The sequence below is a fragment of the Ixodes scapularis genome, unplaced genomic scaffold (assembly GCF_016920785.2).
Source record: "Ixodes scapularis isolate PalLabHiFi unplaced genomic scaffold, ASM1692078v2 PGA_scaffold1__304_contigs__length_218370807, whole genome shotgun sequence".
Lineage (NCBI taxonomy): Eukaryota > Metazoa > Arthropoda > Arachnida > Ixodida > Ixodidae > Ixodes > Ixodes scapularis.
In genome coordinates this window covers 181,377,228-181,403,524 of record NW_024609846.1, presented here as the reverse complement: position 1 = coordinate 181,403,524, position 26,297 = coordinate 181,377,228, and the positions used below count along the sequence as shown (strand labels likewise).

The window sequence follows — 26,297 nt, the reverse complement described above, 5'->3', positions numbered from 1 at the left end:
GCGCTCGAATTCGGCGTTACAGGGAGTTGTAAACGGCTTTCATTCTTTTTAATCTAGCTAATCATGATTCGCCAAGTTTATGTGCTGACACCTAGAAGCTGCCTTTGTGAGTCGGCGTCCCATGCTATTGTCGTCCCTATCCAGCCTACTGGGAGACCCTGCTGTCCCGGCTAAAGGCCTACATGGCAAGGGCAAGGCTGAGGGAGAGGCACCAGGAGAACCTGAGGCGCAAGCTGTTCCAGCTCAAACAAGAGGTGGGACACCTTTCTCGTGTTCCTCGGGCTCCTGTCATCTAGATCAGAGGGTCGCCAACTTACGGCCCGCAAGTCAGTTTTATGCGGCTCTCTGCACGACGCCAGAAAAGTCCCCTTTCCCCTCCTCCTGCCACTCCCTCTGATGGACTGAAGGACCATTAAGCAGTTTTGACCTCAAATGGTATTAGACAGGAACAAGGAGCACTTCCAGTTGGCATTGCCCGGCATCCCCTTCCATACTTGGGCAGAGAAGGCTTCACTTCCTTTTTGCCTTCTCTTTACCTGTCCCCCCCCCCCCCCCCCCCCCCCCTTCACGACTTGTCATTCGGGCCTGTCTTTATCGCCTTCGTGACAACTCGACTTGCCACTGCAGAAGGTTGCCGACCCCTGATCTAGAGTATTAGTTCAGGTGCACAAAATGCAGCCCCTGGGCACTGCAGTTATGCTGCAGTTTTGAGTTGATTGCTTCGTCTTCATACCTTGACAGAACACGCGTGTCTGTTTGACTTTGCAAAGAATATTGATTGTGTTGGAGCCGTAGAAAGACAAGGTTGAAAGCCACTCTAAGTGCATTTTGAATTGGAATTTCCACCAGTTGTTGTCACTGCCCCTTCCCGTCAAAATAATGCTCGTGTACGAATGCGAAATCCCACTCTACAGCAGAGGCACTGCTGTCCCTTTTCCCCGTTGTTCCTCACACATACACGCCAACTGCGGCAAAGCTCTCTCTCGCTCCCTGCCCCCCTTTTCCTCCCTGTAGGCCGCCGCAATTTCGAAGAACCCACATGATCGTGGGGTGAGCACCTTCCACCTTCTCTTTGTTCCTGCTACATCCACTTGCCCTCCGGCGACGCTTTCTTTTCCTCCATCCCCCCCACTCTGGGAGCCAACGTTGTGAAATACCCACGTGGTCGCACTGTGGCAACACGCTTCCTTGCCTCCCCACTGGTGCCTCCCAGGTTCCGTTCTCAGAACCCATTGCAAACATTGTACAGCACACTGGTTGAAGGCAAATCTCCTTCAACGTGCCTTTCCACAGAGCAGCAGCTATCACTGTCAATCGCAGCACAGTTTGTGTGGTCGTTCGCAATTTTGTTTTACGGCGATTTTGTCATTTAACCCTTTAATTGTTTTTAGTTTTTGGGAATTTCTGACCCTCAACTGCTTAATTAGCTATGTGCACCTCCTGCACTGGTGCAGAAAAGTGTAGGGCAGTGTACTTCCAGTTGTATCTTAATACACATACCGGAATTACACTGCCCTACTCTTTTCTGCACCAAGGCAGGAGCTGCAGGTAAAACAAACGAAGCTATTGTTATCTTCAAAATCAAATTTTTAGCCGCAGATAGAATGGGAGCAAAGTATAAAAGGATTCAGTGCTGCCATCTGTTGGCACAGCTGCAAACAGCCACGAGCGAGCCAAGTTCATCAAAAACGGTTCAGTGCGTGAACTGGGGAAAGCAGACGAGCTGTTTTCGTCCCGAACGGTTCGGGGATGGCTCCACAGTGACGAGCTTTGCTCTTTCAAAACTGTTAAGGGGTCAACAGAGTGTGCTAGTTTATACAGGGTGCTTTTGGAAACGCTGTCCAAATCGTTTCTGCGAAAAGTAGGAATTGCAAAGAAAAAAGGTTGATGCTCTTTTGGTCTCTGCCAAAGGGCACATTTGGGAAAATAATGGTGCTCAGTATCATTAGTTTATGAATTACTCCCAAGTGCTTAATTTTTTTATCAGTAGATTTATACCTATAGTTTCAATTAGGAACTTGCTGGGGATTCTCGAAAACTGCTTAATCAACTTTAGAAATATGGATGGCACATGTAGCTTTTTGCTGCATTCCAATAAACGCTCGATTCAAACGTGTTTCTAGGTTTCGGTCCCCTATCAGAGCGCATTCTTTGTGCCCGGGGACCTCACCCTTGTGGCCGAGGCACGCAATGCATGTGTGCCATACTTCCTTCCCACCTACAAGGAAGGCGAAGCAGCAGCTGTGAGCTTCATCTAGGGAAGGGGGGGGAGGGGACGGGGACCGGACTGCTGATACAAAGATTGCGCTCAGATAGGAAACCTAAACCTAGAAATGCGTCCCAGTTGAGCATTTCTTTAGAACGCAGTAAAATGATGTATGTGCCTTCTGTGTTTTCAAAGTAAATCGATTTAGTGCTTTTCAATTATCCTTAGCGAGTTTCTATATCAGGCTATACCTATAAATCTAGTAATTAAAAAGTTAATTACTCAAAAGTAATTAATAAACTAATTATACCAAACATTAATATTCCCTAGTGGGTCCGTTGGCAGAGACCCAAACAACATCATCCTTTTTTCTGTGCAATGCATATACCTTTAACCCACATTTCCAAAAACACAGTGTACAGTGCAATCACTTATGACGATAATGAGGAAACCCGAAATTTAAATTGTTATATTTAATTATTGTTGTATCGGGACTAGAAACTGATCGTTTTAGTTCACAAACTCTACAAACTGATAGTTATAAGCGGTACATCGTTATATGTGGTATCATTATAAGTGGATTGCACTGTATAATCAAAGCACATATAGACCCTTTTATTGAAAGTGCAGGAAGAAGGCACTGTTTACAATTTACCGCCCCGCAAACTTCCGGTCAAATAAGAAGACAAATAACCCCTGCCGTAGCACCGCTTCTTGCAATGTTCACGAAATAATTTATGACCAGTTCTCTAGGTGATGAGCTAAAGGACTGGTTAGCGAAAGATTTGTTTGAGACTTTTTAATACTCCCGAAAGACGACCGATCCCCTCTTTTCTGTTTTATAACACAGCAGAGGGACCTCGCTAGATCCCCAACTTTGTGATTACCGTAGAACTCAATCGTCCCAGAAATTTTACGTCAACATGCTCCTGCTGAATTGGAGTGACGAAAAGTCTTGAGGGGGGGAGGGGGGGGGAGGAGGGGGAGGAGGGAGGGGGGGTGGGGGGGGGTTAAGAGACTGCTCATGTTTGTAAACAGTAAAAGAGTCTAGGAAGAGATAGAGCCTCATCAAGGCGTACTTGTAGCAGCTTTTTGCCCCCACAGCCGCATTTCTTTTAAAAGAGAGAAAAAGAAAAACAAAGCATACATTCATTCACTTAATAAGCTTATAAAGCTGGTACAGTCTTTTGAAGCATTTGATGTAGTCGGCTTTGTTTTTTTATAACTTCAGTTCACTGTAGAGATGTTTTACCTGAAGCCACTAATATACACTTAGAGTATCAATGCTTCGTTCCTCGATTATCTTGTGGGGGCCGCCATTTTGGTACGACGGTTACAATTCGAAAATGTGATGAACTCGAAATACGGTTTTAGAAAGCTCTGAAACCGTTTTTTTTCTTTCGCTGTTTGTTCAACATTTCTGGAGGGTGCTGAAGTGTCCTCACTCTGAAGTGTGGCTCCTTAGCGGCACTAGCTTTATCTCCCTCAGCGTTAGCCAGCGTTCCATCCGTTCCTTCTCTGAGACAGTGTGCTGCATTGTTTCTGACTCGCAGCAAGGCGTGGACAGCGGCCCCCTGTTCCCGTGCGTCAAAAAGGAGTCCCCGTCACACCTGGATGGGGAAGGCTTTCCCCAGCCTGGCCCTTCCGGCTCACAGCCGGGAGAGGCCGCGGAGGTGAAGGAGGAGCCCTCAGAACGGCCTGAATCTTCGGCGGCTAGCACGGCAGAGGGCGAGGAGGAGGAGGAAAACAAGGAGGGCGAAGCAGAAGAACCGGCCGTGGTCAAGTATGTTGACTCTCGCTGACGCACGCTTTCTTTTGTTTATGGGTGCCCGAAAATGGATTTTTACCTACTGCTATCATAGGCATACAAATTCACACTTGCATGTGTCTAAACTGAAACACGAAGGTGATAAAAACCAGTAAGGAGAACTTGTGTAGACTCCTGGAAGCTTCAGAACTGTAGCCCGTGTTTTGCTAAGAGGCTTGGCCGAGTCCCTTGGCACAATATCGACTGCAACTCGGAGGCTTTTGCGAGGCTTCTTCTCAAGGCACACGGTATGTGTGTGAATGTGCGAACATTAGAAACGACCGGATTTATATGATTCGAACCTGCCTTCAATTTTGGCCCAGTTCTTACACAAGAAAATAGTGATTCTAACATGCCCATGATTTAATTTCGCACCCGATACGAACGGATTGACATGTTTTAGGAATATTAACGCACAATGTGTTAAATGTCTGGCACCTAGTTATATCCAGTTCTAAACCAGTCTGAAGTAGACAGGCCGACTGCCACCGAACGCTGATGCAGCGCTCGTCTCCTCACTGACTGAACACCTGTACCAACTGAAAGTTTTCCTCGAGTGCTTCCGTGTTACATCCGGCGAGGAGAAAACATCACGTGTTCAGACGTGCACGCTTTGCTCCATGAAACAAGCGAGCTTCGGGCTTCTCCAAATAAAGAGCTTAAAAGAAAGCGACAAGAAAGCAGATAAAAAAAACATGAGCCATTCTGTGAAGGTGGATTACCAGCGAAGCTGTTTAGCACACGACGCAGACGTGATACAGAATTTTGAACAAAGCTGTAAACATGTTTATTGTCTTGATCGGGAGAGCAGAAGGAAAGGAAACTTGGCACGCAAGTGCTTGGAACGACGACAAAGAGAGTGCGGTGCGAAGTTAGATCACATGGATAGACTTTTGTACCTTGTCCAGCTGCATTGTGGTACCTTGTCAAGGCCACGCTTCCAAGTTGCATGCCAACATGCCTCTCGCTCCAGCTGTGTCGATCGCAGCTCGGTATGCTTGCATCCTAGATCGGCATGGCTACGACGTTAAATTTGACAGCATTTCACGCTTTCAGCCTAACTCTGTGTCCGAGAAAAGGCTGCTAATTTATTCGATGGTTCTTTTTATGTACTTCAGCTACTTTAGCTGAAGAACCTACATTAGGATAATGTATCCCATTGAAATAAAATGAGAAAGCCCGGCAAAGGATAGCACAGGGTCATACTCGAGCAAACACTCCACTTTTCTGTGTGAACTGACGCATATTTTACCTGGAGAAGCCTTTGTAGATTTGTCAATGAGACCAAAAAAGAACTACCGTAAAATCCCGTAAGGGCGCCCTCCCCCGAGAGATGGCCCATCTCATTTTTCTGGCTAAATATCTGTAACATAAATATTCCGAAACGTCGCCCACCCGCCGGTCGGACGTCAAGCTATGTCCGGCAGGAATTGCGCATCAACGGTGCGATCTGCGGCACCGGTATGTTTGATATCAGCTCCCGTAACACCCGAGTTGTTCCCGCGTGTATCATGCATCGTGAAATAAGAATCTGTTGCGTTCGCGATCTGCGGTATCCGTTCTCGAGTTTGTAGTGGATTCCTGTTTTTTTGCCCGCGACCTGTGCACGCGATATCGATTTCTAGCTGTAACATGCGCGAGTTGTTCCCGCGTGCATATTGCTTCGTGAAATGCGATTCTCCTGCATCCGCGATCTGTGGTATTTGTTTCCGTGACATGCGAGTTTCTATCAGATTCCCGCGTTTTTGTCTGCGACCTACGCGCACGATACCGGTTTCTGTGACAGGCAAGTTTGCAGCAGGTCCCCGCGTGTCTATTTCACCATAAAACTTGAATCTGCTGCGTCCGCGATCTGTGGTATCCGTTCCCGGGAGATGCAAGTTCTCGGTGGGTTTCCGCGGGTCCTTCGCACCGTGAGATGCAAATCTGCCGCGTCCGCAAACTGCGGTACCCTTTCCCGTGACACAGGGGTTTGTAGCGAATCACCGCATATTTATTGCACCGTGAAATGCGAATTTACCTTGCCTGCGATCTGCGTTACTAGTTGCCGCGCCATGTGGTCATAGCGGGTGCACCGGTGCTTGTCATTAATTTTCGATAAAGTTTTGCTGTGGCATCCCCAAAGATAACCCACTCCATGTTTTTCACCATTTATCTCTTAATTTTAGGTGGGCGTTCAAATGGGATTTTACGGTAGTTGCTCCACTACATACTTGCTTTCTCGCAATTGGGGGCAACTCTCTTTTTTGACCGAAATTAAATCACAGGCCCTCGAGCGACTGTAGGGCATACTTCTTGAGTTCTGCGAGTTTAACAACCGTATACTGTTTTCTGGTGACGTGGTTGAATTATTCTTCAGTGTGAATCGAGAGTCTTCTATCTTTCCACGTGACAGTAGGCTGACTTCGTTCAGTAAATGATGTTATTGGTGGTCGACAAAAAACAACATTTGGCGAGTCGCGGAAGTCTGCTGATATTTCAAAAATAAATTAAGTGCAAAAGATGCCTCCAGTGCTGGAAAGTCTACAAGTCGGCCTTTATACTTTTATATTTATTGTTAGATCATATGGATTGACTCCTGTAGCTTGCTTCCAGAATTAATACTTAAAGGAGCTGTGCAACGATTTTAACGTTGAAAGAATTCGCATCTTCTACTTTTGACATTGTTCATCTTGTCACAAAGGACAAAAAACACACCTCTTTCCTTCAAAATGTTGCGATTCCGCCGCATAATCGCAAGGCAAAAATTAGAATATTCCCCGGCCTGCAGCCGCGAGCAGCGGCCATGAGAACCACGTCAATGGGGGTCATCTAGAAAGATAGCAAGTTGTGCGAATACCTGCTCTATAAAAGGAAACTTTTCAATAAATCTTGTCATTCCAAAATAAATATAAATGCATCAAAAACCTGGTATCATCGACAAAACTTTTATTATACGGAGTTTTTGTGGCGCCATCTATCCTAGGTCCACAAAACCGTCTGCTCTATCTGCTACCGCGAACAGCCGCCGGAGGGGGAGGGGGACAGAGCCAGACTAAGGCCCCTATAATGGTATGGCCGGACCCGAATGAGACTTTCTACCTTTCACCATATTGTTCGCGCTGCGCCCGCCAGCACATGGTCACGCAGTCACGAGCGGATGAGTTCTCGCTGCTCACTGATGGCTCTAGAAAGAGGGCTTCACCGGAACCCCGCGCAACCCCCATTGACGTCACAGCGCCATGGCTCGGAAGATGGTGAAGGAGTTGACAGGTGCCGAAAACCTCAATTTTTGTCCATTTTTAAAATAAAAACTAGGACATGCAGGCAAAGGCGTTTTTTGTTCTTTACGTCAGAAAGGTCGAGACACCAGCTCCCAAATTATTTAGGCAAAGCACTGAAACTGTTGCACATCTCCTTTAAAAAGGCACTGACACATCAAAATCATATTTTTTTATAATCCGAAACAATCGAAAACGATGCCGGGACATTACCCTCAAAATTGAAAACTTGGGAATTCAGTATTTATGAAGTAAAAAAAAAAACAATTTCCAAATGCCAAATTTGAAGTTCCCGCGCAGTCCATGCCAGTGCAGCGACATCAAACTTTACGGTCTCCTGCGAGTCAACTTTTTTTAATGCCTCCACTTCAAATTGCCGTTGCCACTGCGACCCGAAGCAAGGAGGTGAGGAGGTGGAGAGAAGGGCCCCGGCGGACCGGGAAAAACCGGATTTATTCTGTGCGTGCCGTGCCGCCTGCCTATCGCAGGGAGGAGACGATGCTTGACATCTGAAAGGCTGCCCCAGCGGAGTCACAACCGCAGCTATGATACACAAACATCAAAACCCAGTTGTTTTGACCGTTTGACAATTTCCTTTTCGAAGTTTGAGAGGTCATCGGGCACCTATAAAAAACCAGTTCGTTCGATTCACCGGTCATCCTTTGCTATGTGCATCAAGCGCCGCCATGTTTTCTGAGGGAGGATACAAATCCAGGAGGTGACATCACACCGGACTCCGATTTTTGGTATTTCACTAAGAAGGGCCGTAGTGCGTTTGCAATTGCATTAAAAAAATGTTTTATGATTGCCATTATTAAATGTTATGGAAATGTTGTCTACAAAGCTTCCAAATTTCATGATTTTTGACGTCACAAATCAAAAGGAAGGAGGAGGTGAGGAATGGGAGAGGGAGATAAGGGCACCCAAAATGAAAAGGCGCACCCGGGCGTGGGGACATTTTTTTTCGCAATGCTGTATTTTTTTGCGTGTCTATGACTACAACTTGCATCATTTTAGACAATAAAAAAAAATATGACCTTTGGGGTGTCAAACTTGTTAGTGCGTTGGTAATGATGCACGTTTAGAAAGAATTATATACGTAAAGACAGGGGACGGGACAACACATCTTCGATTGCCCCTTTAATAGCTTCGAATTCCGCCTTGCGCCCAGCTTGCGACGCACTTTAACGACGGGCCCGTGCAGCCACGACCCGAAGCGTGCTCGTAAAAGGTACTGAAATAGATGAAGGACGTGCACACTGTTCATTGCATTCTTTGTTTATTTTAGCACCGTTTTACCATTTTATAATCACATACCGACTACAGTCGCCGATTGATTATTCGGACTTCGCTGGGACCGAAAAAACGGCCGAATAATAGAGGAGTCTGAAAAATCAGCAGATTGAAAAACTTACCTTTATTACTTCCAAGTGGGCTTAAAAAAGCCATTAATAGTGCCTTGTTTCAGGTTACGCCTCCGTTTCCGTTCGGCAACTTTTTGTTAGCTTGAGAATCGCTGCCTTCTTTTCTAGCGTTATGGTCGAGTAGCAGAAGAACAGATGGGGCCATGACGTCCAAGCCAGCGTTGTCCGAACGAGATCAGAGGCGCAAATCCACGAGCGCGAAATGGTGACTGGCGACGCGAAGGAACAAAAAACAAAGCAAAATGATGATGATGATGATGACATGCAGGTAACTGGGAAAAAAAGGGCTAGCATAGCGTCACCTAGCGGTAGGACTCAGGAGTGCTCAAGTAGCGCTGCCAAACCAAGCCAATCCGTTGGCAGCCAACATAGAATTCAAAGTGGCCGCTTCTCGATGGTGTTTTCCGCTGATCGCTCGCGACGATTTTGTCCGAATAATCGAACTTTCGGATTTCAAGCTGTCCAAAACATTGGTCGTGAATATACACTACACTATTTCTATGGGGTAAGTCACAGTTTCGCCTTTAGGTCCGAAATATCGAACAAGTCCGAATTATCGGAGTTCGAAAAAACGGTCGGCGACTGTATAGACTTTTTTTATCTCTGTACCTACATGACCGGTGGACAGAGGGCGCTGACATGTGGTGCCATAAGGTGGCTTTAATTTGGTTGGTTTTGAATTCAGCAGGCTCGCAGCTGTGTTGGTGTGTTATCTCATTTTCATTTAGTTCTGTGATATAAATATTGTAGCGGTGCTGCCGAGGCGCGTGCGAGAACCCACCGAGGACGACGACGAAGCGCGTGCAGACGGCGCGTGACACACTTCGAATTGGGTCTGATTTGGTTATGGACGTCCATTTGTAAATTAAAAACGTAACATTTGGTGTCAGAAGTGGGATTTCTGGCATGGTGCCTCAAGTTACCCGGAATGCCTCCTCTCGAGAAGAACATCCTCTGCAGTGTGGTCAGCGCCGGCGTCTCATGGAGCCAATGGCTGGCGGCTGGATTGCCTGACGCCGCTAATCTTCATGACGGAACCGCCACGAGCAAGTTATCACTTCGCCATGTTCCCCATGACTATTCTGTGGCCGTGCAATGAAGATCCTGCGTTGGCCTATGGCCACATTAGCATCCCAAAGCTTCAAGGCATCGAGGCGCGTAAGTGCGCGCCGGACTTGAATGTTTTTCTGACTGTCGTTCTGGACATTCGGCGGATGAGATCATGAGCAGCAACAAAAACATACCGTTCCATCTTCTGGACTTTGCCCTTACCAGCGCATTTCATTTTCGGTGTTGGTTTTCAAAATGCGCAAATGTGCAGTGATGCTTTGCACCGATATGATATGTGCCGGCATCAGAGTTCTCATTAGCCATGTCACCAGGGGTGACGAAAATAGAAGCCAGTGGCGGCCGAGTGACAAGTGCCCGGGCATCAACTTCAAAAAGCGCCAATGTGCTGGATTTTGGTGTTGCGGAGGAACTGTCGCGATGAGCATCGGCAACGACACCTGGAAAAAAGAACTGTCTATCTTTAATGGAACGTGGCGAGGTTGTTAAGCAGAATGAACCAACCTACAAAGAAACATCACTATAACTCAGAAAACTCAGAGGGGAAATAGTGTAGCGGTGCTGCCGAGGCGCGTGCGAGAACCCACCGAGGACGACGACGAAGCGCGTGCAGACGGCGCGTGACACACTTCGAATTGGGTCTGATTTGGTTATGGACGTCCATTTGTAAATTAAAAACGTAACAATATATCCCTTGCGGTACAGAACCTATGATACAGTGGTAAGGGGCCACATTGAGAACTATGGCGTAGTTACGATCCTGAATTCTGGACCATTTTATGAACACCTTTATCTGATTATGTTCTTCGTTTGGCCAGGTACGGCGGCAAAACGACTGAAATGATGCCGGGGAAGAGTTGTAGATGTCCACGGCCATACTGGACTTACCCGCTGATACTAGTTTCCATAAAAATAAACTAATGAAGAGTCTAATGCATGGAGGCACAGTGAAAAGTCTGGTCGACGACCTGACTAACAATGTGCTGAATTGCAACAGATGAATTCGCAAGTTCATTTATTCATGGGCATTCCATGAAATGGTGCCAGGCACCACTTCATGGAATGCAAAAAAGAAGCAATATTGTCTTCATCGGTTTCGTTAAAGAAATTAAGTATTCGAGAGACGTTCTGACGGTCCATTTTAAGCCGAACAGGAATTTCTTTCAACTATTAGCCCTACTTAAGTATTCACAAGCAGCATTTCACAATGTTGACCTTAGGAAACTATTTGTTATAAAATCGAACCCCGCTACAACGAAATTGACGGTGCGCCAGAAAAAATATGTTGTAGCAAAAATTTTGTTGTTGTGAAATTAAAAAAAAAAAAAAATGGCATACCTGAGCTGGTATAGTACAGAAATTCAAGCGGAAGCACTGTTTGTGTCTGTCGATGCCGACTCTCCACTAAGTGTCTTGCCGACAATGTCATGGCGGGACTTGAACCTGTTGAGCCAGCCGGTGCTAGCTTTGAAGTTGTCAATTCCCAGCAGGGAAGTGAAATTTAAGGCTGCACGACACTTCCGCTGATGGGTATCTTCTTCACCCTCACCTCCACAAACCATGTGCGCCGATGTCCCCGATGCAGCAGCCTTCCCAATTGCATCTTTTAATTTTGGGATTGTTGATAAAGAACTCTGAGAAATTCCTAATGTTTCCGCAATAACAGCTTTCTTCTGTCCACTTGCAACTTCGGCCAGGATGCGAGCCTTATCTTCTAAAGATAAAAACTTCCGCATTTTGCTTGGAGGTGCCATGTCCAAAAAGCCCGCATACTGTACTGACAAGAGGACAACCGACAAAACAAAAAAAGGCTACTGAGCTTTGGCTTTGGATAGCCTGCAGCAGAGGATTATCAAGGCAAGAGCTAGGGTGCACCAACATTGGTGCAACAGCGAGGGAAGGCCAGCCTCATTGCCTTCGCCATCGAGTAATGGCTGCCTGCACGCCCGGTCAACGTTGCACTCGGGTTCCAGTTATTACTGGCAGTTTCTTTTGGTTCAATACGCAATTCAAACTTCAAGGGCCACTGACGCCCCAAAGGTCGTATTTTTTTTATTGTCTAAAACGATGCAAGTTGCAGTCATAGACACGCAAAAAGAAAACGCATCGCGAAACAAAATTTTCTTGCGCGCGGGCGCGCCTTTTTATTTTTGGCGTTTCATTCTCCCGCCTCTCGCCTCCTCGCTTCTTTTCATTCGTGACGTCAAGAATCATGAAATTTAGAAGCTTTGTAGGCGACATCTCTATGACATTTAATAACGGCAATCCTAAAACGTGTTTTTTAACGCAATTGCGAACGCACTACGGCCCTTTCTTTTGAAATACCAAAAATCGGAACTTTGTTGTGGTGCCGTCTCCTAGATTTGTATCCTCCCACGGAAAACAGGCGACACCGCTCAAAACCGGTCTACCGGCGCTCGCTCTTTTCCTCCTCGCTTTGGGTCGCCATGGACTCTCAGGACTCCGCAATATTTGATGTCAACGCACCAGAGCAGATAGCGCGGGAACTTCGAATTCGGCATTTGGAAATTGTTTTTTTACTTCACAAATACTGAATTCCCAAATTTCGAATTTTGAGGGTAATGTCCCGTTATCGTTTTCAATCGTTTCGGATAATAAAAAAAAAAATATGATTTTGATGTGTCAGTGCCCTTTTCATAGTGAATGTGTTTTATGTGCCAAAATGTACCAAAGTGCTCAAAAGTTTGTTGTCCATATGGAAAATTAAACTTTCGCACTTCGAATTGCTGTGTAAAATTTCGTTCAAGCGGAAAGGCACAAGAAACAGTGTTCGCTGTAGTGATAATTTTTATGCATTGACTCCTATGGACGGGGAACCGAAAAATATTCATTGAACCAGAAATTTCGTTGAAGCGGCGTTCGTTGAAGTGGGGTTCGACTGTATGGACATTTTCTTACAACGTATTGAGAATATGAGACAAGGGGACAAACCCGTCAATTGATGTCTGATGTCTGTCTTCCGTATAACTCTCTAAATAAAATTAAAGGGCGCAAGAGAATTGACCTCCAGCAAGCTTGGCTGGCTCAAGTCAAATGCCAGGCACCACTTCATGGATTTGTTTAGACTGATATTTATTTTTTAAACTGATACGCTTTTTAGTTTCGGCGGCGTCTATAGTAAATTCGGCATTGTCAACACTGCATTTGGATGATTTCCATCCAGACGACTTATTTTCGACGTCACATCTTGCGTGCCACGGGTGCTTTTGTCAGGTGCTCACAAGCTGTCTTTGACACATTTTTCACCCAAGAAGACCAACGTTTTATGCCTAAATATATTTGAATTGGATATTTCAAGAAAATCAAATGACCGCAAACATGAGACCGAGCAAAATGTATAGTTTTTTTTAAATTGATAAAGAAACACATTAAAAGAAAGTTTATACCAGAAAAATTATTCCCGATATAATCAAAAGCAACTGGTTTGGATTTGTTATGAAAGCAGAGCAAGATGCTTTCAAAAATCACAGATAATGACTACTTGTGTTGACTATATCTGCCTTGTTCTTTAAGATCATTAATGTGTGATCATAAATTTACTTTGCACTTCTTATTGCACCAGTATCACTTGGGCAAATTTGCGCTGACTCACGAATTGGCCTCTCAACCTCAGGTGTCTTCGAGGCATCTACAAACTCAAATGGCACCAGTGCTAACGCTGATTCCTTTCCTCACATGTATCCGGTACACAGACGGTGCGAATAGTCGAAACGTGTTTCAAATTGAAGTGCAGAGGTTGTGCACATAAAGATGGCATGCAGTTAGGTAGTAAAAATAAGTATCAGACGACACTCCACAAAGCAAGGCAAAAATTACGGTAAAATGCGACGAAAAAAAACAAACGCAACGGCTTTGACAAAGCACAAGGGGGAGAGAGGAGCGATAAGTTGAAGCCATCTTATGGCAGCCATATCATGTGATTCCAAGACAGCAGTGCGCATGCGACGGAGGATGAAAAGGTCTATAGCCATTAACAGAATGAGAACGACAGGGTGTGACCTTCAGACAGCCGGCCTCCAGCAAGCACTATATGCCTTCCACCGTGCTTTGGCTGAGGTGCGCAAGATGCGTCGTCGGGAGTGGAGTCGAGAGCTTGCACTGAAGGCGAGATAGGCGAAGCTCCTCCCCGCTGTTTCGCGTCGTTGGCGGCTATAGCCCAACTGGATGCCTTTATCAAAGCATGCGTCTTTTTCCCGATGCAGCAATCCCATCGCCAAGAGTGAAGAGGACTACCGGTCCGGAGGCTACAGCCCGGTCCTCGTCAGGAACGAAGACCTGGAGCCTGGCACCATCCTGATCGACACCGTCGACGACGAACAGAGGCTCGAGTTTGCCAGGCAACAGCTCATGGGCACCGGCAGCAGGGTGCAGGTGGGTGCTCTCTCTCTGGCATGTGTGCAACTCGCTTTGCCGCCGTGGCGGTGCATTTATCAGAAATAAATATAGAAATTCGGTGGTACACTAATACAGCATTTTGGGGTCCGAGGCAGTGTCACAGTTTGTGTCAGTTCAACACGATCTAGAATAATAAAAGCCTGCGAAGAGCCTCTTCTACCACCGGGGAACATTGTAGCATGAGGACAACGCCAAGTTGGCAGTTGGGCTCGAGTCTGACACTGATTGACCTTCGAAGCATTGATTGACTGTGAGGCCCAGCCAAATGGCAGTGCAGCACTTGCCCTCAATTTGTTTCTGCACTCGATCTCGTTGCGACGTCAACGTTTCTGGCATGTGGGCTTTGATTATTGTCTAGGTGGTGTTGATTGAATACTCACAGGTAAGGATGAACTGAGCACTAACTAGCCTGAAAGCCTAAGAAATGATAAAAGGTTAGCTTCCTATCTCCTGAGCTGTGTACTGAATATTTTCATAAAATTTAATACTATTGGTGTTGGTGAAATGCTCCTGGGCCATTATTTGTTTTAACAAGACAGTGTTATGTTTTAACAAACATAACACTGTCTAACGCTCTTGCGTTAGACAGTGTTATGTTTCTTTAAAATGTGATTTCTACGAAGGTCTGAAAAATTACACCTTTCGAAGTTGTGTAAGCGCAGGATATGAGCGTTGCTCTGAAGCACCTCAGAATGTTCTAAAGGACACATGCAAAGGAAAAAGACATTTTTTTAGACAGCTTAGATGGAAAAAGGATGTCAAAAAACGATTTTACGACGAAGGAAAAAAAATTTTAGAGCTATATTTACGGCGTTATACAAATTTGTAGTCGGCGCTCGCGGGAGCCGCCACTGGTCACGTGATAGGCCCGCACGCCGCCGCACGCTGTGTGAACGCCACTTCAATGCGTTTCTCCACGCCGCCATCGCCGCCGCCGCCTAAATTCGTCTGCTTGGGGGCGCCGCCGCCGTCGCCTGACCGGCGCACAGGTCTATCACGTCTGCTTGCGCTTTTTCAGGAGTTTCCTTTGGGCTCTAAAAGTTACTTATTCATCTTAGTTTTTTGTTATACTTCGCTATACTTTTAGAGGCCGTAGGAAGCTTCCGAAAGAGCGCAAGCACCACGTGACAAATATGGGCCCGTCACGTGATAAATACCCCGCAGGGGGCACCTGTGAAAGCAGGTGTTTGGAGAGTGGCGTCTCCACGGACCCCGAGCTCCGCAGGGGGCGCCTGCACCTTAGGTGCTAGGTGCTTGGTGAGTAGCGTCACCACGGACCCCAGCCACTTTGGCGACACCACAGACCTTGAGTAAAAAGTGGGTAAGACCCACCCACGTCTGGCTGTGCGTGGCGAGCCCGTGTCCAGGGAAAAGGGCATCCTGGTGGTTGAGCTGAGCCCGGGGTAGGTTTGGACCCTTCGGGGCCCCCCGGGCGAGGCAACACACCACTTTGGCCCCTGCTTCCTGTAGACGGGTGTCCTGGCGTGGCCCGACCAGGATGATTCAGTCAGTCGCCACATCTTCTACTATCCCCTCTTATCTTTCTCTTTTCTCTGCTCTTCTTTCTTTCATATTCACCATCTTTGGCGGCAAGGGCTAACCTTGGGTGGCGATAGACCCCTTGTCTAGACCCGCACTAGGTTATAGTGTCTTGGTAGCACTGATAGCGTAATGTCGTCAGCAAAACCTTTATTGCTATGGCGCATTACCTATCCCCATGTTGGGCTCCGTGGTGGGTGGTGCGCTACAGACGCCGAACGCCTCCCCATTTATTATGGGTTCCAAGCTAAACAAAAACTCTGATCGGGCTCTGAAAAGGGCCCGCACCGAGGACAAACTTCTTAAAAATCGTACCACTGCGCCGGAAACTTTTCCAAAATTTTTGGTTATGCACTCCGACAATGAGGACAAACCACTGGCAAAACTTTCTCCTTTCCTAGTCGCAAAGACTTTGGAGATGGTAGTTGGAAAAAATTTCAAAGCAAAGAAGCTTTTTTCTGGTGACCTCCTTGTTGAAGTCCATACTGCAGAGCAGAGTACTGCATTACTTGCCCTCAACGAAATCCAAGACTATGCCGTTTCTGTTACCATTCACCGCTCTCTCAATAGCACGCAGGGCGTCATCTCCGAGGATGATCTACTTGGAAGCTCGAACGAAGAGATCCTTGAAGGTCTTAAAGATCAGGGAGTCATCGCTGTTCGACGGATCACTCTTCGTCGTGATGGCCAGGAAAGGGACACTAAACATATAGTTTTAACGTTCAACTCAACAAGTCTCCCCTCCGCAGTCAAGGCTGGCTACCTTAACTGCAAAGTGAGGCCCTAGATCCCCAATCCTAGACGTTGCTTCCGCTGCCAAAGTTTTGGCCATGGGTCAACCACATGCAGAGGAAAAACGACATGTGCCAAATGTGCAAGCAACGATCACCCCACAGACAACTGTTCTAGTGACTCACACACCTGCTTGAATTGCCGAGGACCTCACCCGGCATACTCTCGTTCGTGCCCTAAATTCAAACTGGAAAAGGAAATAATAACTCTAAAGACAAAGGAAAACTTGACTTACCAGGAAGCACGTAAGCGTCTCTCCTTCCTGCAAGGAGGCACGTATGCTGAGGCGGCAGCCAGGGGGGCTGCTCCGCCAAAGACCTCTGTGGGTACACAATACTCCGCTCAGGATATTGTGGCCCCATTTAGCCCCCCTTTCCTTGCAAAACCAAGGGTGGATAACACACCCTTACAGACTCCCATGACGCAAACAACCGACACGTCGGTGCGTCTGAGTGGTCTCTCGCAACCCCGACGGCGTGCAGAGGAGGCACCTCAGGGCTCCCCATCCTCCTGTTCTCATCACTCTGGGAGCGCTGCCAGCACATCGGCCACTCCCAACGCCAAGGTTCAGGAGAAGGTGAAATCTAACAAGTCACCTTCATTTGGACGCTCCCAAAAGGTTGTGTTCAACCTTCCCATACTACAGGAAAAACAACATAGTACACCTCAATCAAATGCTCTGGATGCACCCGAGTGTAATCGTGGTGCATCCTGTTCGCATCATGAAGCCCCTGGTGTACAAGGAGGGATGGCTGAATCCTGCACTGATCCTGCAGATCAGGCTACCCCTATGGAAGTTGACAAGCAACCAAAAAAGAAACAGAGCCCTCGCATAACAGGACCGCCCTAGCATAATGCCAGTGAATATTGTGCAGTGGAACTGCAGAGGAGCACGCTCAAACATTGAAGATTTAAAGGATCTGATGCAGGCCCTAGACCCAGAGGTGACCTGTCTTCAGGAAACCTTCCTTTCCGAGTCGGCCTCGTTCAGATTTGGCAGATGCGCAGTATATCGTAAAGACCGTCCTCCGGATGTGAGAGGTGGAGGAGTGGCTCTCATTGTGCAGCCATCGTGTCCTTCAGAGCAGATTCTTTTAACCTCAAACTTGGAAGCAGTTGCTGCACGTATTTACATCGGTATCACGGTAACTGTATGCTCTCTTTATCTTCCACCTAATGAACAGATCACGTTGACAGAGCTAGAACAGCTTGTAAATGAACTCCCAAGCCCTTACATGCTTCTTGGAGACTTCAATGCTCACAATAGACTATGGGGAAGTCAATTGGATGACTCTAGAGGCAAAGTGGTGGAGAATTTTTTGCTCAAAAATTCACTGAATCTTTTAAATGACAAGTCTCCTACGCATATTACCCTAAGCTTACCTGTAAAATACTCTGCCATAGACTTATCATTTTGTTCAGCTTCTCTTTTTACGAAATTGTCCTGGCGTGTTCACCACAATCCATATAACAGTGATCACTTTCCCATTGTCATCCAACACTCGTGCGCTACTCCTTGTGTTACGAAAAGAGTGCCTCGGTGGGTCATTGAGAAGGCTGACTGGGCGAAATTCAGTGAACAGGCCCAGATTCCCGAGGATGGTTTCACCGCACTTAATATCGATGAGGCCACGTCTGCTTTGACAACTGTCATAATTGACGCAGCAACAGTTTCAATTCCAAAAACATCATCACGGTTTCCAAAATACCCAAAACCCTGGTGGTCTCCAGAATGCACAGAAGCCAAGAAAAATAAAAATAAGTATTGGGGAAAGTTCAAGAGGTATCCCACTTCTGAGTGGTTGATCGCCCTTAAAAGAAGCAAAGCTGAGCTCCGCCGCATAATCAGAAGCCAGAAGAAAAACTCCTGGTGCAAGTACACCTCGGAGGTTACCCAGGACACATCAACAAAAGAAATCTGGGACAAAGTCCGGAAGATGGAGGGCTTATATAATGATACCCGACTCTATTCTCAAAGATGGAACAGTTCAAGTGTGCTCTCCCATAGACCAGGCAAATCTGCTGGGACATACCTTTTCAGTAATATCGAGCAAGTCTTCATACCAAAAACCTTTTCTAGCTTATTGCACGCAAGTAGAAAGAAAACCACTGCCAATAAAACTCAGTAGCGAGGAACCTTACAACAAACCTTTATCTTTTCGAGAGCTGGAACTATCGACCCTGCATTGCCGGAATTCTGCAGTTGGCTTAGACAACATACACTATAAAATGATTGCTAACTTATCCCACGATTTCAAACTTGCTCTTCTGAAGTTCTATAACAGAATATGGGAAACGGGGGTGTTCCCAACATCCTGGAGGAAAGCAGTCGTTATAGCCATTCCAAAGCCAGGCAAAGATCACACAAATCCTCAGAACTACAGACCAATAGCTCTCACCAGCTGCCTCTGCAAGGTGCTGGAACATATGATAAATTCAAGACTTGTTTTTTGCCTAGAGGCAAAAAACTTACTATCACGAGCTCAGTGTGGTTTCCGCAAAAACCGCTCCACCCTCGATCATCTTGTGTCTCTGGAGATGGAGGTTCGCTCGGCCTTTGTGAGGCGTGAACATCTGGTGGCAGTTTTCTTCGATCTTGCTAAGGCATATGATACAACATGGAGGCATGGTATTCTTAGCAACCTGGTGTCAATGGGTTTTAATGGTAACATGATGGTGTTGATTAAAAACTCCTTAACAGATCGCACTTTTCAGGTGCGCCGGGGAGCTGTTCTTTCTGACGAGTTTATGCAGGAAACGGGCGTTCCCCAGGGCTGCATTTTAAGTGTCACGTTATTTTTGGTTCAGATAAATTCACTCTGCCGTGAAATTTCTCGCCCATCGAACACTCTTTATATGCCGATGACCTTAAAATTTCTATCAGGACTTCATCTCTGCGAGTTGCCGAGCGACAACTCCAGCTCTGCATAAACAAACTGGGCAAGTGGTGTTTTCGAAACGGATTTCAGTTCTCAGCAGAAAAAAGTGCCATTGTACATTTCACGCGGAAACGCGGACTGTACCCCAATCCCGAACTGTCACTAAATGGTACACAACTTACTTGTAAGGACTCTCAAAAATTTCTTGGAGTCATTTTTGACCGAAAACTGACATTTGGAGAGCATATTGCCCATCTTCGCAAAAACTGCCTAAAAAAACTAAATATTCTTAAAGTGCTTGCACACACATCTTGGGGAGGACACGTGGAGTCTCTTCTGCATATTTACCGGGCTACAGTGCGTTCAAAACTGGATTATTGTAGCTTTGTTTATGGATCGGCTAGACAAAACACAATTCGACAGCTTGACCCTGTTCATCACCAGGCAATTCGTTTGTGCACAGGAGCTTTTCGAACATCACCAGTGGAGAGCCTATACATAACAGCCCATGAACAGCCCCTATGTCTTAGGAGAGAATTGCTAGGTCTATTTTATGCAGGTAGAATTTCAATGTACAAGGACAATCCAGCCTACACTCATGTCCTAGCCCCACCTTTCACTGAGCTGTTTGCTCGACGCCCATCAGTCGCCCAACCATTTGGAATTCGTGTGCAGCAAGTTTTGTCGGACACTAGGTTTTCAATAAGCAAGGTTTCAACTTTTCGTCCACCACTCCCCCCTTGGTATGACCCAAGCATTTCCTGTGATCTGCGGCTAACTAAGTTCCAAAAGCCATGTACTGCACCTCTGGTGTACCAACAGTGTTTTTTAGAAATTCTTAAAGAGTTCAAGGACTACCGGGCATTTTACACTGATGGTTCTAAAATGGGCGATGCTGTTGGAGCGGCCTTTGTTTCTGGGACCACCAGAAATGCTTTCCAGTTGTCTCCAATAGCATCTGTCTTCCCATCTGAATTATATGCGATTATTGCTTCGCTTAAGCACATCAGAAAGTCCCGGATCAAGAAATCACTGATATGCTCCGACTCTTTAAGTGCACTTATGTCCATCTGTGCTATAGAGCCTAAGAAACACCCGTTTATTGTAGATATTCATACGCTGTTACGAGAAATCCAGTCAATAGGCGGACACGTTCGGTTCCTCTGGGTTCCAGGGCATAGTGGCATCACTGGAAATGAGCTTGCCGACAAAAGTGCCCGACAAGGTCCGTTCGAAGACAGAACACAGATGCCTTTGCCCTTAAGTGACATTCGCCGTGAAATGTCCAAGAGTGTTGCGACAAAATGGTTGCGGCAATGGAAGAAATGTGAAGGTAACAAGCTTCATACCCTTCACCCTACTACAGATAAATTTCAGGACCATCGTCACCTCTCGCGTCATGACAGTGTATTGTTAACACGACTGCGCATTGGACATACACGCTTAACACACTCACATCTCTTAATGGGCGATGAGCCTCCTACCTGCGAAATATGTGACTCAGACCTTACAGTAATGCATCTGTTTGTTTGCAGGAAGCTGGAATCTTTCCTTAAACCACTTTTAGCACCACTAAGAAGATTAAACATTCCATTTCATCCGTGTTTGGTGTTAGGTCCTGAACCTCAGATTCCACTCAAAGACTTATTCACGTTCCTTCAAAAAAGTGGCCTCAAGTCACTTCTCTAGTATACATGAATTTTTGGAGCCCTTTACACTCTATAGGCCATATTATCCATTTGTATATTAGCTAAACATAGCACATTAGTTTTACCCATAAGCACTAACATACTACATATTAAATCAGCTAAACAGGATCTTGGCGCTATTGGGCCCTCGTGTTGCCCTTGCGCCATAAAACACCAACAAACAAACAAACAATGTGATAAATAAGGGCCACTTTTCTGCGGCACCCGCCGGCGCCAACTACAAATTCGTCTAGTGCCGTAAATATAGCTCTAAATTGTTTTTCTTGGTTGTAAAATCGTTTTATGATATCCTTTTTCCATCTAAGCTGCTTAAAAAAAATGTTTTTTTCCTTTGCATGTGTCCTTTAATGTATTAGTATAGTGCTTGGAGAGTCGCAGGGTGCTTTAGGATACACTTCGAACAAGGTTGAATTATGTCCCTGTACTTTTAGTGCACGATTGCATTTTAACGAAAGCAAACCCAGATATTGTGTCGTCCGAAGGCGTGCTTTAATATAAACATGGGAGGCAGCAGAGTTGGCTACCAGCCAAACACCTGTGCTTCCAACTACCAACCACGCGTGCTCTTGCATCCCACACCAACATTTTACGAGTCACTCCCATACACTCCCCGTGTTTTCATACTAGAGAAGCAGGGAGGAACAACAGGAAGATACAGTCAAACCTCGTTATAATGAACTAGCATCGGGAGCATAAATTTGTTTGAGCCCATGCAAGAATGTCCACAACACTAAGATATAAAAATGCACTATCGCGGATTACGAGATCCTTACCTGTCACTAAGCAGCTTTAAAAAAAATAGATCAGAGCATGAGGATATCGATTTGCAACACGAGAAACAACATTTTGCTGGATCTATTATTCCATTTATTTGAAGACGTGATTTTGGGCTGGTGCCTCTTCACCTGGTGCCACCGCGCTGGAGCTCAAATCATTGTGCCCTAACAGACAGGCCAGACTGATTCTTTTCGTTTCAAGAAGCTAACCAGGCACCAGCAAATTTCGCGCCCTTACGTCCTTAAACCGCGAGAACAGAACCCCTTCCATGTCAGGGTTGAGGCAAGGCCTTAGACTCTTTCGGTGAGTCTTGACGGCGTTGTTTGCATAGCAGTCTTCGATCTTCTTCCTTGCAATCAGGATGATAGATATCGTGCTTGGTGCAAGCTCGAAGTCTGCAGTGATGTTTTTTTTTCTTTCAATTACGGTACACCTCCTTCAAAACCTTCTCTTTTGTCTCCAGAGAGACAGCTTTTCGCTTCGTCGCCATTAGTAGCTCTGCTACGAGTTGACGGCTGGCTTTAGTCTTCACTGGTTCTTGATGCCTCTCATAGAGGCCAGCAGCGGCGCAACCGCCGTCATTTGCTCGGTTCATACGTGGCACTACCTCCTGAGAAGCGCATTTTTACACATAGGGCGATCTAAACTTTTGGATTTTTTTTTTTAGAAATTACTTTTTGTATTTTTTCTACTTTTTAATAACCTTCGTAGTATTTTGGGACGCAAGAAAAGCAGGAATTGCTTCGCTATAAACGATAGCACGTCAGATTTCACGGTTTCGTTATATAACTAGAACTCCCATCCAAATCAAACATGACCAACCAAACTTCGTGATTAGTTCTCTATATCCGATAACTCGCTATATCAGTGTTCGTTATAAAGAGGTTCAACTGTGTTTAGTGAAAATGCAGTAATTCTGCAGAAGATGGTCTGATATTGTTTCACGAGCCTAATCCTACAATGTCCCTCAAACCCCATTGCAGGACTTGAGCACGCGGGAGGAGCGTGCCTTCATGCTGGAAGCACGCAAGGGCATGGACGGGGACGACGCCAACTTCAGCGTGGAGGCCCCACTCCAGGACAAGACCTACCTCTGGTCGGACAAGTACCGGCCGCGCAAGCCCCGCTACTTCAACCGTGTCCACACGGTCAGTAATAGTCCCTTTGGGCACCTTGAATTGCTTTTGGCCGACGTTTCCTCTTTTGTGTAATCAAGTGACGGGCTACATCCAGTCAATTAGTAGTCCGGATGCAGACCCTTGAAGCTGACGAAACATAAATAGCGCAAAAGGACAGACGAGGACACAGTGAAGACGGGAGTATAGTCTCTTGCATCGTAAAAATGTGTGACAAGCTCCTCCTACAAGAGCCCTCTACCTTTTCCACTATTAGCCCCGAGAAGTTCGCGTGGCGCCCCCTTACGGCGAACCGGGGTGACGTCACGGCGAGGAAAGAATTTTTCCCCGACTCGGCCAGCTCGCCCTGTGGAGGCTGTGACGACGCTAGCTGACGGCGCGCTCGTTTCTATTTAATTTTTTTGGAGGCGTGTTTTTCGTAGGAAGTGTAAATTTTTATATGAGCCTTTATTGAGGTATGGCCTGTAGCTACAGGCGAAACTTCAACCAACATTTTAAGCATGCTTGACAAGGCAGGCAACGCATGAATCGCAGCTGGTATATGAAAATTAAGAAATATGGCCACAATTGCAGGAGCATCACTGTAGATTTACATCTCGCACAATAAATGCTGCTGAGGGTCTGAATGAATTGGCAGGTTATGCATATTATTTTTTTTTTTGTATCTCTGTTTTTAAACAAGATCGCCGAAGCAGAAAAGCTGCATGCTGCTCGAGCAACATGTTAAATACAGCCTGGGCCATCAAGAAAGAATCACAAGTAAGACAGCCCAAGTGCAAGGGGAAAGTAAAAAAAAACAAAACAAACAAGGAACATTTATTATATACATGCTTGCATTTGACCTTTGCTGGATTCGGATAGTATTTCAATGAACTACACGGGTGGTATTTGAGGACTTGTTTATATCAACTTTCAAGTAATGTATAACAAACGAAAGCGAAGGTGTCTAGCTCGTTATTAGCCCCTTAAGCCCTAAAATTGAGATTTTACTTAAATCAAATTGTCCTGAAGCTAAAATACCAGAAGCTTTTCTCACGCAGACTGCCGCCCTTCAGAGGTTCCACATTTTCTGCTGCTAGTGCTGCATCTACCACTGGACAGACGTTCGAATGCTTGCTTTTACTCCTGTTTTCCTCTGATGTCATAGAGTCCAGCTGTAGGGAGTTGGGAGGCTGAGGAAGCTTTTGGGGACCTGCAGCAGTGTCTCTTTTAATTGGAAATGACAATTCAGACTAAGCGGTGTATTTTTGAAATAGGCTGGAATAAAGAATGTCAGGAAAAAGTATAAACATTCCATATTACGGCACTATTGCCGTGCATAGTTTGGCAGTTCAATACATATCATACAGACAACTGGGGGCAATTAGGCCGTTTTTGCTGCTACCTTACAAACTAATTTCCAGTAATTGTGCATCTTCTAAGAAATATGCCTGCATACGTGTATAAACTATATAATTAATTCGCGAAGAAGCTACATTTATGTAAAACAACCCTGTTCCACGAGCACTTTCAATATCAGACGCACGGCCTTTAAAACATCTGCGAACCAGCGCATGCAGAGTGGCAGCGCAGAGTCAGGGTCGCGAGCTAATTTGCCGACTACCCAAAGGCCCATGATATAAATGCCACTTCAATTGCCTTGAAAGCGGGATCTAATATCGTCTTAAATCATGAACGTGCAAGGAACAGAATTCCAGCGTCTGAAACACTTGCGCCATCGCTTCACCGACCCCTCGCAAGATTGCCTTGTGTCGTGTGGACGAACGGGGAGGTTTATCGGCGGAATTGCCTCCGCCGAAAGCTTTCGAGATTTGTAACCCAATTTTAAAGGTAAAAAGGACAAGCAGGCTTATAAAATGTACGGAAGCACGTCAATACCGCCAGGTAAACAAAGTCCAGCTCCTCGAAGGGCTTGCGGCACACAACGCCAAACCAGGAAACCGGTGCTGGGAGGCGAGCCGATGCAAGATCGCGGAGCGGAGTACTCCCCCTGACGTCACAGTACACCTCACCCAATCCGGGTGCGGCGACCGCAGCGACGCTTGTGCTCGCTCTCGGGGCTAATAGCAGAGCGAACACTGGACCACCGACCATGGCAAGCAGAGAGCTTTGTGGGAGGGGTTTGTCCTGCTCTTAACTAACAACAGACTGTAGTGCTTGTGCCGCCATCTTCGTGTCCTCGTCTGTCCTTCGCGCTATTTACGTTTAATATGTCAAACCATCTAGCCCACCTTAATATTTTACGGTGGAGTACAGTGAAGGTTATTTTTGCACTCCATTTTCCCAGCTACAGTGTAATGTGTGAAATGAAGACAATGTAAAGCCTCCCAAGAAGGGGCAAGTCTCGATTTGACGGGGACGATGATGGGCATGAAATGGGCAAAAGGGGGTTTGAACAATGTTAAATGGGAACTTGATGCAAGTTCCTCTTCATATTGAAATGTTATCCATCTTTGCCGATTTACCGGGTTGCTTCTATAAGTTAGAATAATTGAATCTCCGTACATCATAGTATAGGAAAGTAGGAATGTGGGCTCCATTTGTAAAAAAAGCCAGACTTATTTTGGGTGAACGATGGGATCATCTTGGAAGAGCACCGAACAGCATTTGCAAGAGTGTTTACTTTGCTACTTTCACCCATCTCTCTCTAGGGATTCGAGTGGAACAAGTACAACCAGACCCACTATGACATGGACAACCCTCCGCCCAAGATTGTGCAGGGCTACAAGTTCAACGTGAGACCATTTTTACCTTTATTAAGGCGAAAGCTTTATAGTATGTCTCATCGATCAGTCCTTGAGTGAAAACACGTTGGTGACATGAAATGTACCAAAACCCACGGTTTGCCACTGGATCACGAGATGGTGTTACTTGTGCCAGAAATGGCGGAGGCAAGCACAGAGTGCAAACCCAGCGGGAGAGGAGGACACTCTCGCTCGAGCAGCAGCGAAGAGCAGGCGTGCAACATGTCGCGAGATTAATGGCGCCAAAAGTGTGTCGTCAGAGTGCGCGCCGTCTTCCCAAATTTGCTATCACTGGGATCGGCGCTTGGGCGTTCGCCTTCAAGTCGTCTTAGGGATAACATGAGAGACCCTGTGAGTTTTTGACTCTGCTATTGTTACGATACCCGTTATTGCTCGATGTAAAAATGTTTGGGATCCAGCTGCTCTTTTTTAACCTTTTTTTGTCATTCTTTGACTCCGAAAATAGATAGGCCTTTCTAACAACTGCTGTTGCGCAATGTGCCCTCAGTCGGAATATGTTGCCTCCCTGTTAGTTGGATG

General features: G+C 46.1%; 1 protein-coding gene across 1 annotated transcript in view; it reads left to right on the top strand.

Moving 5' to 3' along the window:
- Nucleotides 1-144: 144 nt before the first annotated feature.
- LOC8030125 (cactin) overlaps nt 145-26,297 on the top strand; it is a gene marked incomplete at its 5' end in the record, with an annotated part of 33,118 nt that continues 6,965 nt past the window's right edge. The window contains 5 exon segments of the mRNA XM_040219794.2: nt 145-254; nt 3,760-3,989; nt 13,989-14,157; nt 22,861-23,025; nt 25,665-25,748. Coding sequence (XP_040075728.2) covers nt 145-254; nt 3,760-3,989; nt 13,989-14,157; nt 22,861-23,025; nt 25,665-25,748 — 758 coding nt within the window.